The sequence below is a fragment of the Oncorhynchus clarkii genome, chromosome 9 (assembly GCF_045791955.1).
Source record: "Oncorhynchus clarkii lewisi isolate Uvic-CL-2024 chromosome 9, UVic_Ocla_1.0, whole genome shotgun sequence".
Taxonomy (NCBI): Eukaryota; Metazoa; Chordata; class Actinopteri; order Salmoniformes; family Salmonidae; genus Oncorhynchus; species Oncorhynchus clarkii.
The window spans coordinates 25703223-25715476 of NC_092155.1; the positions used below are offsets into that span (position 1 = coordinate 25703223).

The 12254-nt window shown below is 43.6% G+C and overlaps 1 protein-coding gene across 1 annotated transcript in view; it reads right to left on the reverse strand.

The window, feature by feature from the left end:
* Positions 1 to 1767: 1767 nt before the first annotated feature.
* Positions 1768 to 12254, reverse strand: part of LOC139416126 (DENN domain-containing protein 4C-like) — a 74439-nt gene continuing 63952 nt past the window's right edge. Inside the window, 11 exon segments of the mRNA XM_071164447.1 lie at positions 1768 to 3999; positions 4136 to 4200; positions 4319 to 4472; positions 4707 to 4824; positions 6127 to 6264; positions 6573 to 6683; positions 7115 to 7295; positions 7583 to 7768; positions 8144 to 8319; positions 11551 to 11654; positions 11852 to 12056. Coding sequence (XP_071020548.1) covers positions 3863 to 3999; positions 4136 to 4200; positions 4319 to 4472; positions 4707 to 4824; positions 6127 to 6264; positions 6573 to 6683; positions 7115 to 7295; positions 7583 to 7768; positions 8144 to 8319; positions 11551 to 11654; positions 11852 to 12056 — 1575 coding nt within the window. The 3' untranslated portion in view covers positions 1768 to 3862.

The window sequence follows — 12254 nt, forward strand, 5'->3', positions numbered from 1 at the left end:
CATTTCAAATCGATCTAACGTGTATGTTCCGCAATACGGAAGTCATTGCACTGCAGGTTGTCATTCTGTGGAGTCAAGATGGAAGGCTGTGCTTCTCTGGCCTCTGCTCTGAAGTCAAACCCCTCATGCCTGAAAGAACTGGAATTGAGTACAACCCAGGAGTGAAACTGCTCTCTACTTTACTAGAGGACCCACTCTATAATCTTGGGAAACTCAGGTAGGAAACATAGACCATCTGGTAACTACAAATGTAGAAACCATTATAACTAATCTATGCTGTCAGTGTGACAATTGTGTGGCCTTTCTGCACACAGGCACGCTATGGCTATGATAGGACTGTAGATAGTGTTTGAGTGATATACACAATCTTCTGCTTCTTCTTTAGTGTTGAACATGATGCAGAATGCTGGTTAAAAGCTGGCCTGAAGAACTGTAAGTCAAGAATGTTCTGATTAATAAGCCTAAATTATGAAAACAAATATAAACGCAACATGTAAAGTGTTGGTCCCATGTTTCATGAGCTGAAATAAAAAAAATCCCAGAAATGTTCCATACGAACAAAAAGCTTATTTCTCTCAGATTTGGTGCACAAATTTGTTTACCTCCCAATTAGTGAGCATTTCTCCTTGTCAAGATAATACACCCACATCAAGAAGCTGATTTAAACATGATCATTACACAGGTACACCTTGTGCTGGGGACAATAAAGGCCACACAATGTCACAGACATCAAGTTTTTAGGGAGCGTGCAATTTAATTTATTTCAATTGACTGATTTCCTTATATGAACTGTAGCATGTTTATATTTTTGATCAGTATATATCATTTAAATGGATATGAATAGAAATATTAATTCCTCGTCTGTCATTCCTATTCCTATTAGATGCCCGTGAGCTGACACTGGACCAAAACACGGCACACAGAGAGCTTTCGCTGTCTGAGGAGAGAAGAGTCACCCGGGGAGAAATGCAACCATGTCTTGATCACCCAGACAGGTTTGAGCGCCCTGCACAGGTGTTATGCACTGAGGGACTGACTGGACGCTGTTACTGGGAGGTGAACAAGTATTCAACTTACATAGGAATAGCATACAAAGAGATCAGCAGGAGAGGAAGGCACTACGACCTCCTCCTCAGACACAATGACAAGTCCTGGAGTCTGCTTTGTGCTGATGACCAATACATGGCCTGGCACAATATGACAAGCACTGCCATACCTGTCCCCTCCAACAAACTGGGACTGTATCTGGACTGGTCAGCTGGCACTCTGTCCGTTTACAATGTCTCCTGTAGCACATTGACCCATCTTCATACATTCCACACAAAGTTCTCTGAGCACGTCTATCCAGCCTTTAGGGTTTGGGCTAATGGCACGTCAGTGTCCCTTTGCAAAATAGAATAGCATCCTGTGTCAGGCGGAGTAGAAGAACTTGTAAGATGTGTTTATTATTTGCAGACCACAGAGGGAACTGAGTAATATGTTACAAATATTCCGATACAGTTTATGATCTTGTACTTAATATTTTATTGAGTGATTGCTGTAAGAGAGCTATGATGATAATCCTCAACGTGCATTCATTTATGTGTGAAGCCAAAATGAATTATTTAACTATTTTAAAATCATTCATTCTTCAGGAACTTTTTCAGAATTGTGTTGGTGTTGTGATGGCAAAAAGTACACCCTTAATGCAATGTTGAAGAGTAGGTGAGTAATTGTCCCCAAACCCATGCATTGACTACTGTATAAAAATGCATCACTAGTGGCAGGTTTTTGTTTTGAGTCAGGTCACAACTCATTTATTGCAGTACAATAGTGTATAGACATTCACGTGCATTCCACAGGACGGTAGATTGAACCATTTTGTATACATCCTCTGACGAGCACATCAAGCACAGCTTTTAGCCAACAGGAAATGCTCAAATGTCATATATGATGGAATCGCTTCGATATAAAGAAGTTAGTTATCAAATGTATAACACCACTGTGATTGGCTTGATACATGTTCTAATAATAAACAGTTGGATTTAGGTTTCCTGGAGGAGGTTCCGCGGTGGTAAAGTTTGAAGTTGGAACAGATGATCCCTATTGGGGTTAAATCACGTACTAATCTAAGCAGTGCAATCTGACATCTTTACATAGAGTATTCACACTTCTGTGTGACTCTCCCTTTTGTATCTAGAAAGGACCACCTACAACGTGGTGTGTAGAGCCGTTATGATACTTTATGTAATGTCATCTGGGTCCGTATTCTTAAAGCGTCTTAGAGTAGGAGTGCTGAGCTAGGATAAGTTTTGCCTTTCAAATAATAAAGATTACATGGACAGATGTAGACCTGATCCTAGGTCAGCACTCACTCCTAGGCCCTGGGCATAATTCTCCGGTTTGAATGAGCCCTTTATGTGCTGTGTAAAGTCTCTTCCGCTGCTCAAAGTTGATATTCCATTCACAATAAAAGGAAAACAAGAGATGGGATAAAATGAATTAAGGCAGACCTCACTAACCTTTAAAAGCTAGCTTATCTTCCTTAACTACAATGCTTCATGATGGTTAAGCTTTCAAAGGGAGGGATATTTCTATGTCAGTCAGATATACTATGGAGTAACCCAAGCATGTACACAAGCAGATTTTTAATCACATGAAAGCATATATTACCATAAGAGTTTAACTGTATGTTGGACTTGTCACTACTACTGAGGCACCGCAGTAACTTACCGTGGTTTCTTTCCCTGTGACAGAACGGCTCTCGTCTTTTGCTCAAGGCATGGAAGGAAAGAGCTGCACTTCAGTAGTTTGGCATCTCAGTTCCCTTCCTATTCATGGTTACATTTGATTTTTAGCCCCAAAATGGCTAGTGGCTAAACCTGAAACATTCTAGGTTGAGTATGCTGCGACAGATTCCTTTTCTCTCCCATTGGGATGTTGTAAGAATAAAACATTTAGTTCAGGCTTTTCTTTTAAGACACGTTTGCAGGGTTCTGGAATGTTCTCGAACTGATCTCCAACACTTATTTACACACAAAACGAGAGAAATCTACTTCTCAAAAACGAATTGCATTCCAAGACAAACACCCACAATGACACAACAACAATAGTGAAGACTGAATCTGTAGAAATCATTATCAGCATCAAGGCATCCCCCATGTAGAAAAATATGTACAAAAAAGACAACCAACAGACTGGTAAAGCTACCGTTTCTAAAAGTGCACATCAATGACAGTGACGATCAGTATTCTGTCCATGGGTAAATCGCCTACTAGAATACTACAAAGTGGTTCTAGGACAGAGATGGAGCAAGGCCACTCAGGACTGGGCAGTGAGAGACACGCATACTCGATCATGAAAGGGACTAACACTGTACAAGTGGCATTCTCACCACACCATTTTATATAGTAGGTGTCCCCCATTCTTGCCATGCTACTGTAGCTAACGTAGCTAGCTTGCTATCATACAAGCTTAATTGTTAATATACGGTTATTTTGTTTACCAACAGTTCAGTTAATGTATAGTGCTTCTACACCTGCATTGCTTGCTGTTTGGAGTTTTAGGCTGGGTTTCTGTACAGCACTTTGTGACATCAGCTGATGTAAGAAGGGCTTTATAAATACATTTGATTGGAAGGTCAGGAAAAGAGAGCCTTGTTTATCAGAGTATTTACATAAATAACAATGCAAAACAAGCGGCCCGCGGGGAAACAACAACAAAAGGGACTTTCGGGATAAAAAAGTACCATCTTTGGGTGGTGATATGAAGGTGCAAAAATTCTCCCTTACACCCTCACCCATCAAGTTCCTTTCTCTTGTCTGCTTCTCTCCAGTGTGAGTGAGGTCCTCAGAGCGTCCAGCAGATGGCAGCAGTGGCCAAATCAGATGACTGGAGCACCGAAGCACTTGAGGCACCACTGGACGTTGGTGTTGGGTGGCCGGTCGATCTTATGCAGGGCCTTGAGCTGCTCTGGGCTCAGCTCATCAAAGGCCAGGCGGTATTCACGATCAAAAGCCTCTGTTGGGGAGACAAGGGGGGAAAAAACAGAATAATTTAGCTCATTAAACTCAGGAACAAGACACTGAATGATTGGAATTACCCAAATCCATGTCTTGGTTTAAAAAAGACTGGTTGTGTCATGCAGTTCACTCACCGACGTCAATGTTCTCCCGTCCCAATGCCACCAGCGCCAGGAAGAGGATCTCCCGATAGATACCCCTGATAAGAGACCAATAAATAGATCAAAATCTAAAGTTTACATTAGAGAAGTTCACACCAAACGTTGACATTAACTCATAAATGTGTCACCCCCACATATAAGCTTTAGAGGACTGACCTTTGGCGTTTGACCTCTGGGTTCCTCTTGACCTCCCGGAGAAGCAGGTTGATGGGGCCATAGACGTCGTTGGTCTGGATGCTGCGGACGATGCTGTTGAGGAGGGTCCGTGTCTCCTGGTAGTCCGTGGGGGCCAGGGTGCCCTTCTTCTCCACTGGGAAACAGAGATTCTTCAGTACTCAGTCACTATTCAATGCATTAGAATAATTGTTTTTTACGTATATGGCTCTATTCATTAGCTGTCAACTCAAACTGTGTTCCATTATCAAATATGAGCAGGACATGCATGTTAAAAAGTTAAGAGACAGACAGACAGCTCAGTGCTCTGAGGATGATTGCTTGATTAGATGTATGAGAGCTATGTATGTGTGAGAGAGTGTGTAGTCACTCAGGGTCCTCCAGCTCTGGTAGAGGGGATCCCCAGGTTCCTGGTGCAGATTGATGTTGTCCCACAGCAGCTGAACATACACCTGTTTACTGTCTTGAGACAGGGATGTCTGGTGGAGCTGTGGACATAGTGAATGGAAAATACAGACACAGTTATCTACTGTTGCACTGCTTTAAAGGTCCTGAACAGTCATTCTGAAAAGTACTTTCTCTCTCATGGCTGTGATGCGGTTCACAGCAGCACTGACAGATGTGTTGACATGAAAACTGCATCTGAGTTTTGAATGACCCCCCCCTTTTGTTCCATGCTGGCTGAAAACCTAGCTAGTCAGTAACTAGCTAACACCAGACACGGATGAAAGCTAGTTACTGACTAGCTAGGTTTTCATCTGTGTCTGGTGTTAACCTAGCGAGTCAGTAACTAGCTAACACCAGACACAGATGAAAACCTAGCGAGTCAGTAACTAGCTTTCATTTGTGTCTGGTGTTAGCTAGTTACTGACTAGCTAGGTTTTCATCCGTGTCTGGTGTTAGCTAGTTACTGACTTGCTAGGTTAACACCAGACACAGATAAAAACCTAGCGAGTCAGTAACTAGCTAACACCAGACACGGATAAAAACCTAGCGAGTCAGTAACTAGCTAACACCAGATACGGATAAAAACCTAGCGAGTCAGTAACTAGCTAACACCAGACACGGATAAAAACCTAGCGAGTCAGTAACTAGCTAACACCAGACACAGATGAAAGGGGAAACATATAAGTGTCTTTGCCATAGATGAATAGTGTAAACTTTACATTATTTTTGCTGGCACCAGTAGAGTAGCTGTCTAGCTAGCTATAAACCACCATGTCGTCTCCGATGTTGGTTACAAGGCAGTACTGATTTTAATTAGGTAAGAGAATAGCATGATACCATTGGTGTATTAAAAAGAGAGTTAAGGTGATCCTTAGGTCACCTTGTCCCCTTAACAATGAGTCCAAGTGTTTGACATGGGGGAGGAGACCAGTAACTTTATGATCAAACGTTATCAATATAGAAGCAACAGTCATTTTTCATACTTTGATCTGGTTCCCTTCAAATACCATCATTAATGAAAAACATGATTTTGATAGTTCATGACCTTTAACAGGGGCAGCAGGTAGCCTAGTGGTTAGCGCGTTGGGCCAGTTACTAAAAATGTGTCATTCTGCCCCTGAACAAGGCAGTTATAAACCACTGTTCCCCGGTAGATGGTCAATGTAAATAAGAATTTGTTTTTAACTGACGTGTCTAGTTAAATAAAGGTTAAATTAAAAATGCTTTTTAAAAACAGTGACTGATCGCTCTGAGGTGATCACGAGTAGAGAGCACTGTTTGTAAGCTGTGTGTGAATATTTGTGTAGATGAGTAGCGTGTGTGAGTTCTGCATGGTTATGTACCTGTACTCCATTGTTACAGTGTTCCGAGGTGAGGATGAGGCCAGGCAGGTAGCTGGGCAGGTCCAGGCGTTGGAAATAAAACACCAGGTTCCAGAATATGATGGGGTGCTGGCTCAGGAACTTGTGGGTGTAGATGACCTGATGGAGAAAACCAATTAAACTGTGCTTTATAAGCGATACTACAGCTTAATGTTCAAATCTGTAAAGATTAACAGTTAAATAAAAATGGAAGCAGTAACAGCGAGGGCGACAAATGACCAGAACATCAAGGGACACATACAACAGCTAGCTACATTTATGACATTTTTAAAAACACAGGGGCCCTTCAACATCAATGCCACCTACTGTAAATCATACTACATGTGAGAATCTATGGGCCCCTCTTTGCTGTCCTGTAATATTGCTTCTTTCTGAAAATATTATTATATCTGTTAAATGTGTGTTACTTGGTCTCCCTCATTCTCCAGTAGGGTCTCTAGTTCTTTGCGGAGGACCAGGGGGCTGAGGTAGGGCACAGACACGGGCATTGGGTTGGGCCGTTTCTGTCCCAGGCCATCCTGAGAACCACACACACACAGCGCTTTAGTCAGTTGCATAACTCCTGACCATCCACATAAATAGAACCTTTGTTGCCTCCCACCCACAAACACAGTGAATCACCTATTCCATTGGACAGTGACCACTGATTACGTATCCCAAGTAATTTTATTTCTGGATTTTGACAAATGTGGTTTGACAGCACTGTGTAAACAACCTCTTTGCTTTCTCAATAGCATAGAAAAGCATGGCCTGTACATGTGCTGCAGTTTCAGAGTAAATTCTATTTCAATGAAAGTCCACATACAGAAAACAATCATTCATTTTCGATTCATAAGCGTTGAATTGATTTAAATTTCATACCCTGAATTTACTGACCTGAAATTTTAATTGACTCAAGCCCTGGTGCGCTGAGTGAGAAGGATTGCAGGGACATCCTAAGGACACTCACCATCTCTGTCAGGCTGCAGGGCAGGCTGGTGGTGGACACGCTGTGTCCTGGTTCTCTCTGGGCAACCAGGCTCTGTAGAGGCCCGCCCACACTGTTGCTGCGTGTCAGAGACGTCCCCCTTTTCCCTGCCTGGTGCTCCAGCAGGCCCAGGGGATCCGATTGAGCTGGCTCCGGTATCAAACTGACAGACAGACAGGAGAGGTCAAAGACAGAGGATCTTTAACAACAGAAAAATGTAAAGCAAGAGTGAGCCAAGTCGAGTTTTCCGCTGGTCATTTTTCAGTTCTTACAGTTCAATTGACAGATTAACAAGTTCGCTTAGCTACACATTAGCATCATTAGGGTACACGTTAACCCTTTAATTTACTGAATAGGAGGCACCAAATCAGATGAAGGATAAAAGGTAATAATGATGGAGACAGAATATTAAATGTGTTTTTTTGAGACAGGCACTTCTTGTGAACCGACCTCTTGTGCGTGGCAGTCTGGCTGGCCGGGGCCTCTCCTGGGTCCTCAGATTCTGGGAAGCTGATGAGGCCAGGGGTCGGGGTGTCCATTGCAGCCCCTACCTTGTTCTCGGTGGAGCCTGTAGCTGTGGCCTGCTGGCTGGTGCTGTGGATACTGTCTCCTGATGCGCTGGGGTTCAGGTAGAACCTGTAGGTGAGATCACACACAATGAAACAGGGGAAGAGCACACACATCCAGCCACATAGAACATTTGAATGAAGATAACGAAGTATGTCCAATTGTAGCAGGTTAAAATGTATTTAATGCCCATGTCAAAGCCCGCCACCGCATCTTCCTATGTAGCCATTTCTGTAAATGTGCTTAATTGTCTGGTTTTGTACATGTAATCGGATTCATTTGAATTGTACCGTGTCTCACAACAAAATTCTGCTTCATTTAGTGAGTTCTTCATGAACTAGTAAGTATAATTTAAACATTAGCATGGAAAATCTCGCATCCTGTTTTATTGAATACACTATTATACAAGTGTATACTTCATGGCCCAGACAGACAAACACCCACGCTGTGGTGGTGCGCAGGTCGTGGAACTCGACGTGGAGCAGGGGCAGGAAGGCGGTGCGGCAGAAGGGACAGGTGGTGTTGAGGTTGGAATCGTCTGCCGTCCAGCCCGCCATGATCTCCTCATCGTATACCAGACACTCACAGGATCGACACTGGGAGCAACTGGACATCAGCACCTAGAAACACACACACACACACACACACACAGAGATAAACATTACAGATGCACCTGGCATAGGCTACTTGAAGCAACCTGACTAAGTAACAAACTTAAAGAGGTCACAGTCCATTATGAGCCTATGTACGTATGAACTGACAGATTACTACAGCATACTGTACGGTGCATTCGGAAAGTATTCAGACCCCTGGACTTTTCACACATTTTGTTACATTACAGCCTTATTCTAAATTGGATTAAATAATATTATTTTTCCTCATTAAATCGACACACAATACCCCATAATGACAAAGTGAAAACAGGTCTTTAGAAATTTTGTCAAATGTATTAAAAATAAAGTATTCAGACCCTTTGCTATGAGACTTAAATTGAGCTCAGGTGCATCCTGTTTCCATTGATCATCCTTGAGATGTTTCTACAACTTGATTGGAGTCCACCCGTGGTAAATTCAATTGATTGGACATGATTTGGAAAGACACACACCTGTCTATATAAGGTCTCACAGTTGACAGTGCATGTCAGAGCAAAAACCAAGCCATAAGGTCGAAAGAATTGTCCGTAGAGCTCCGAGACAGGATTGTGTCGAGGCATAGATCTGGGGAAGGGTACCAAAACATTTCTGCAGCACTGAAGGTCCCCAACAACAAAGTGGCCTTCATCATTCTTAAATGGAAGAAGTTTGGAACCACCAACACTCTTCTTAGAGCTGGCCGCCCGACCAAACTAAGCAATAGAAGGGCCTTGGTCAGGGAAGTGACCTAGAACCCAATGGTTACTCTGACAGAGCTCCAGAGTTCCTCTATGGAGATGGGATAACCTTCCAGAAGGACAACCAGAAGGTTTGCCAAAAGTCACCTAAAGGACTCTCAGACCATGAGAAACAAGATTCTCTGGTCTGATGAAACCAACATTGAACTCTTTGGCCTGAATGCCAAGCGTCACGTCTGGAGGAAACCTGGCACCATCCCTAAGGTGATGGTAATATCATGCTGTGGGGATGTTTTTCAGCGGCAGGGACTGGGCGACTAGTTAGGCTTGAGGGAAAGATGAACAGAGAAAAGTTTTTAAAATAAAATTGTATTTAAAAGAAAATAAAAAATAAAACCTTTTTCTCCCCAATTTGGTGGTATCCAATTGTTTAGTAGCTACTATCTTGTCTCATAGCTACAACTCCCGTACGGGCTCGGGAGAGACGAAGGTTGAAAGTCATGCGTCCTCCAATACACAACCCAACCAAGACGCACTGCTTCTTAACACAGCGCCATCCAACCCCGGAAGCCAGCCACACCAATGTGTCGGAGGAAACACCGTGCACCTGGCAACCTTGGTTAGCGCGCACTGCGCCCGGCCCGCCACAGGAGTCGCTGGTGCGCGATGAGAAAAGGATTTCCCTACCGCCCAAACCCTCGTGCGTCGCCCCACGGACCTCCTGGTCGCGGCCGGTTACGACAGAGCCTGGGCGCAAACCCAGAGTCTCTGGTGGCGCAGCTGGCGCTGCAGTACAGCGCCCTTAACCACTGCGCCACCCTGGAGGCCCTCAGAGAGATCCTTGATGAAAACCTGCTCCAGAGTGCTCTGGACCACAGACTGGGGCGAAGGTTCACCTTCCAACAAGACAACGACACTAAGCACACAGCCAACAAAGCAGGAGTGGCTTCGGGACAAGTCTCTGAATGTCCTTGAGTGGCCCAGCCAGAGCCCGGACTTGAACATCTCTGGAGAGGCCTGAAAATAGCTGTGCAGTGACGCTTCCCATCCAACCTGACAGAGCTTGAAAGGATCTGCAGAGAAGAATGGGAGAAACTCCCCAAATACCCAAGAAGACTCGAGGCTGTAATCGCTGCCAAAGGTGCTTCAACAAAGTACTGAATAAAGGATCTGAATACTTATTTAAATATGATTTCAGTTATTTTGTTTTTGTATATATTTGCAAACATTTCTAAAAATTAGTTTTTGCTTTGTCATTATGGGGTATTGTGGGTAGATTGATGAGGGGGGAAAAACGATTTAATCAATTTTAGAACAAGGCTGTAACGTAAGAAAAGGTAGAAAAAGGGGTCTGAATACTTTCTGTATGTACTCTGTCTTTGTCTAAGTCTTTGTGAGACCATATATTGAGTACGGTAGCCACTTACAGTTGAAGTCGGAAGTTAACATCCACTTAGGTTGGAGTCACTAAAACTAGTTTTTCAACCACTCCACAAATGTCCTGTTGACAAACTATTGTTTTGGCAAGTCGGTTATAACATCTAAGTATAAACACCATGGGATCACCAGCTGTCATACCGCTCAGGAAGGAGATGAACGTACTTTGGTGTGAACAGCGCAAATCAATCAGTCCGATATCGACATAACCTGAAAGTCCGCTCAGCAAGGAAACCACTCAAAAACCATAAAAAAGCCAGACTACAGTTTGCAACAAAGATTGTACTTTTTGGAGAAATGTCCTCTGGTCTGAAGAAACAAAAATAGAACTGTTTGACCATAATGACAATTGTTATGTTTGGAGGAAAAAGGGGGAGGTTTGCAAGCCGTAGAACACCATCCCAACCGTGAAGCACAAGGGTGGCAGCATCATGTTGTGGGGGTGCTTTGCTACAGGAGGGACTGGTGCACTTCACAAAATAGATGGCGTCATGAGAAAGGAAAATTATGCGGATGTATTGAAGCAACATCTCAAGACATCAGTCAGAAAGTTAAAGCTTGGTCGCAAATGGTCTTCCAAATGGACAATGACCCCAAGCATACTTCCAAAGTTGTGGCAAAATGGCTTAAGGACAACAAAGTCAAGGTATTGGAGTGGCCATCACAAAGCCCTGACCTCAATCCTATAGAAAATGTGAGGGCAGAACTGAAAAAGCGTGTGCAAGCAAGGAGGCCTACAAACCTGACTCACTTACACCAGCTCAGTCAGGAGGAATGGGCCAAAATTCACCCAACTTACCGTGGGAAGCTTGTGGAAGGCTACCCGAAATGTTTGACCCAAGTTAAACAATTTAAAGGCAATGCTACCAAATACTAATTGAGTGTATGTAAACTTCTGACCCACTGGGAATGTGATGAAAGAAATAAAAGCTAAAATAAATCACTCTACTATTATTCTGACATTTCACATTCTTAAAATAAAGTGGTGATCCTAACTGACCTGAGACAGGGAATTGTTTACTAGGATTAAATGTCAGGAATTGTGAAAAACTTCAACTGTAAATATAAAGTATGATAGTCTCACCTCAAGGGCACAGTTCTGGTAGATACTAGAGGAGCTGGTGTGGTGGGAGCCTTGGTCTGACCTCTCAGAGTCTGGACCTCTGCCTGGCCTTCCTGGAGTCACGTCTATATATACACACACACACACAGAGTATACAATCACAACACACTTTCAACCACACACATCTTGTGAGTGTGTCTGTTTATGGGTATACGGGTAACGTTGTTTTGTCTTATTGTGCATGCGTAAACAGTGTGTGTGTGTGCCTGCATACTTTTTTATTTATATAAGCTGTGTGTGTGTCAAGTGTGTCTATGCTTACGTGTGGAGTGGGGTCCTCTCCCTGTGTCACTGCTCCCACTGCTGCTGCCCAGGCTGGTGCTGCTCTGGGTCAGGCCGTTGGACACCAGGCCTTGGGTGGGCCCTCTGTGGGTGGGACTGTCACTTCCTCCACCCCCCAACAGCATGGACTCCTCCAGCCCGGCAGGGAAACTGTCCCTTTCCCTATAGCCGGGGCCCAGTTCATCCTGGGAAGAGGGGGAAATAAGGCCAAATGTAAACTTCTCAACGATTGTGAATGGTCTTATTACTCACTTTTACAAAACTGAATGCATTCTGCAATATGCTTTGCAAGATGAACCTGTGAAACGAGATGCTCTGCTTGCAAAGTCAAGGTCTTACATCATTGTCCTGTATATACTGATGTTTTACAGTGTGGTATCTAG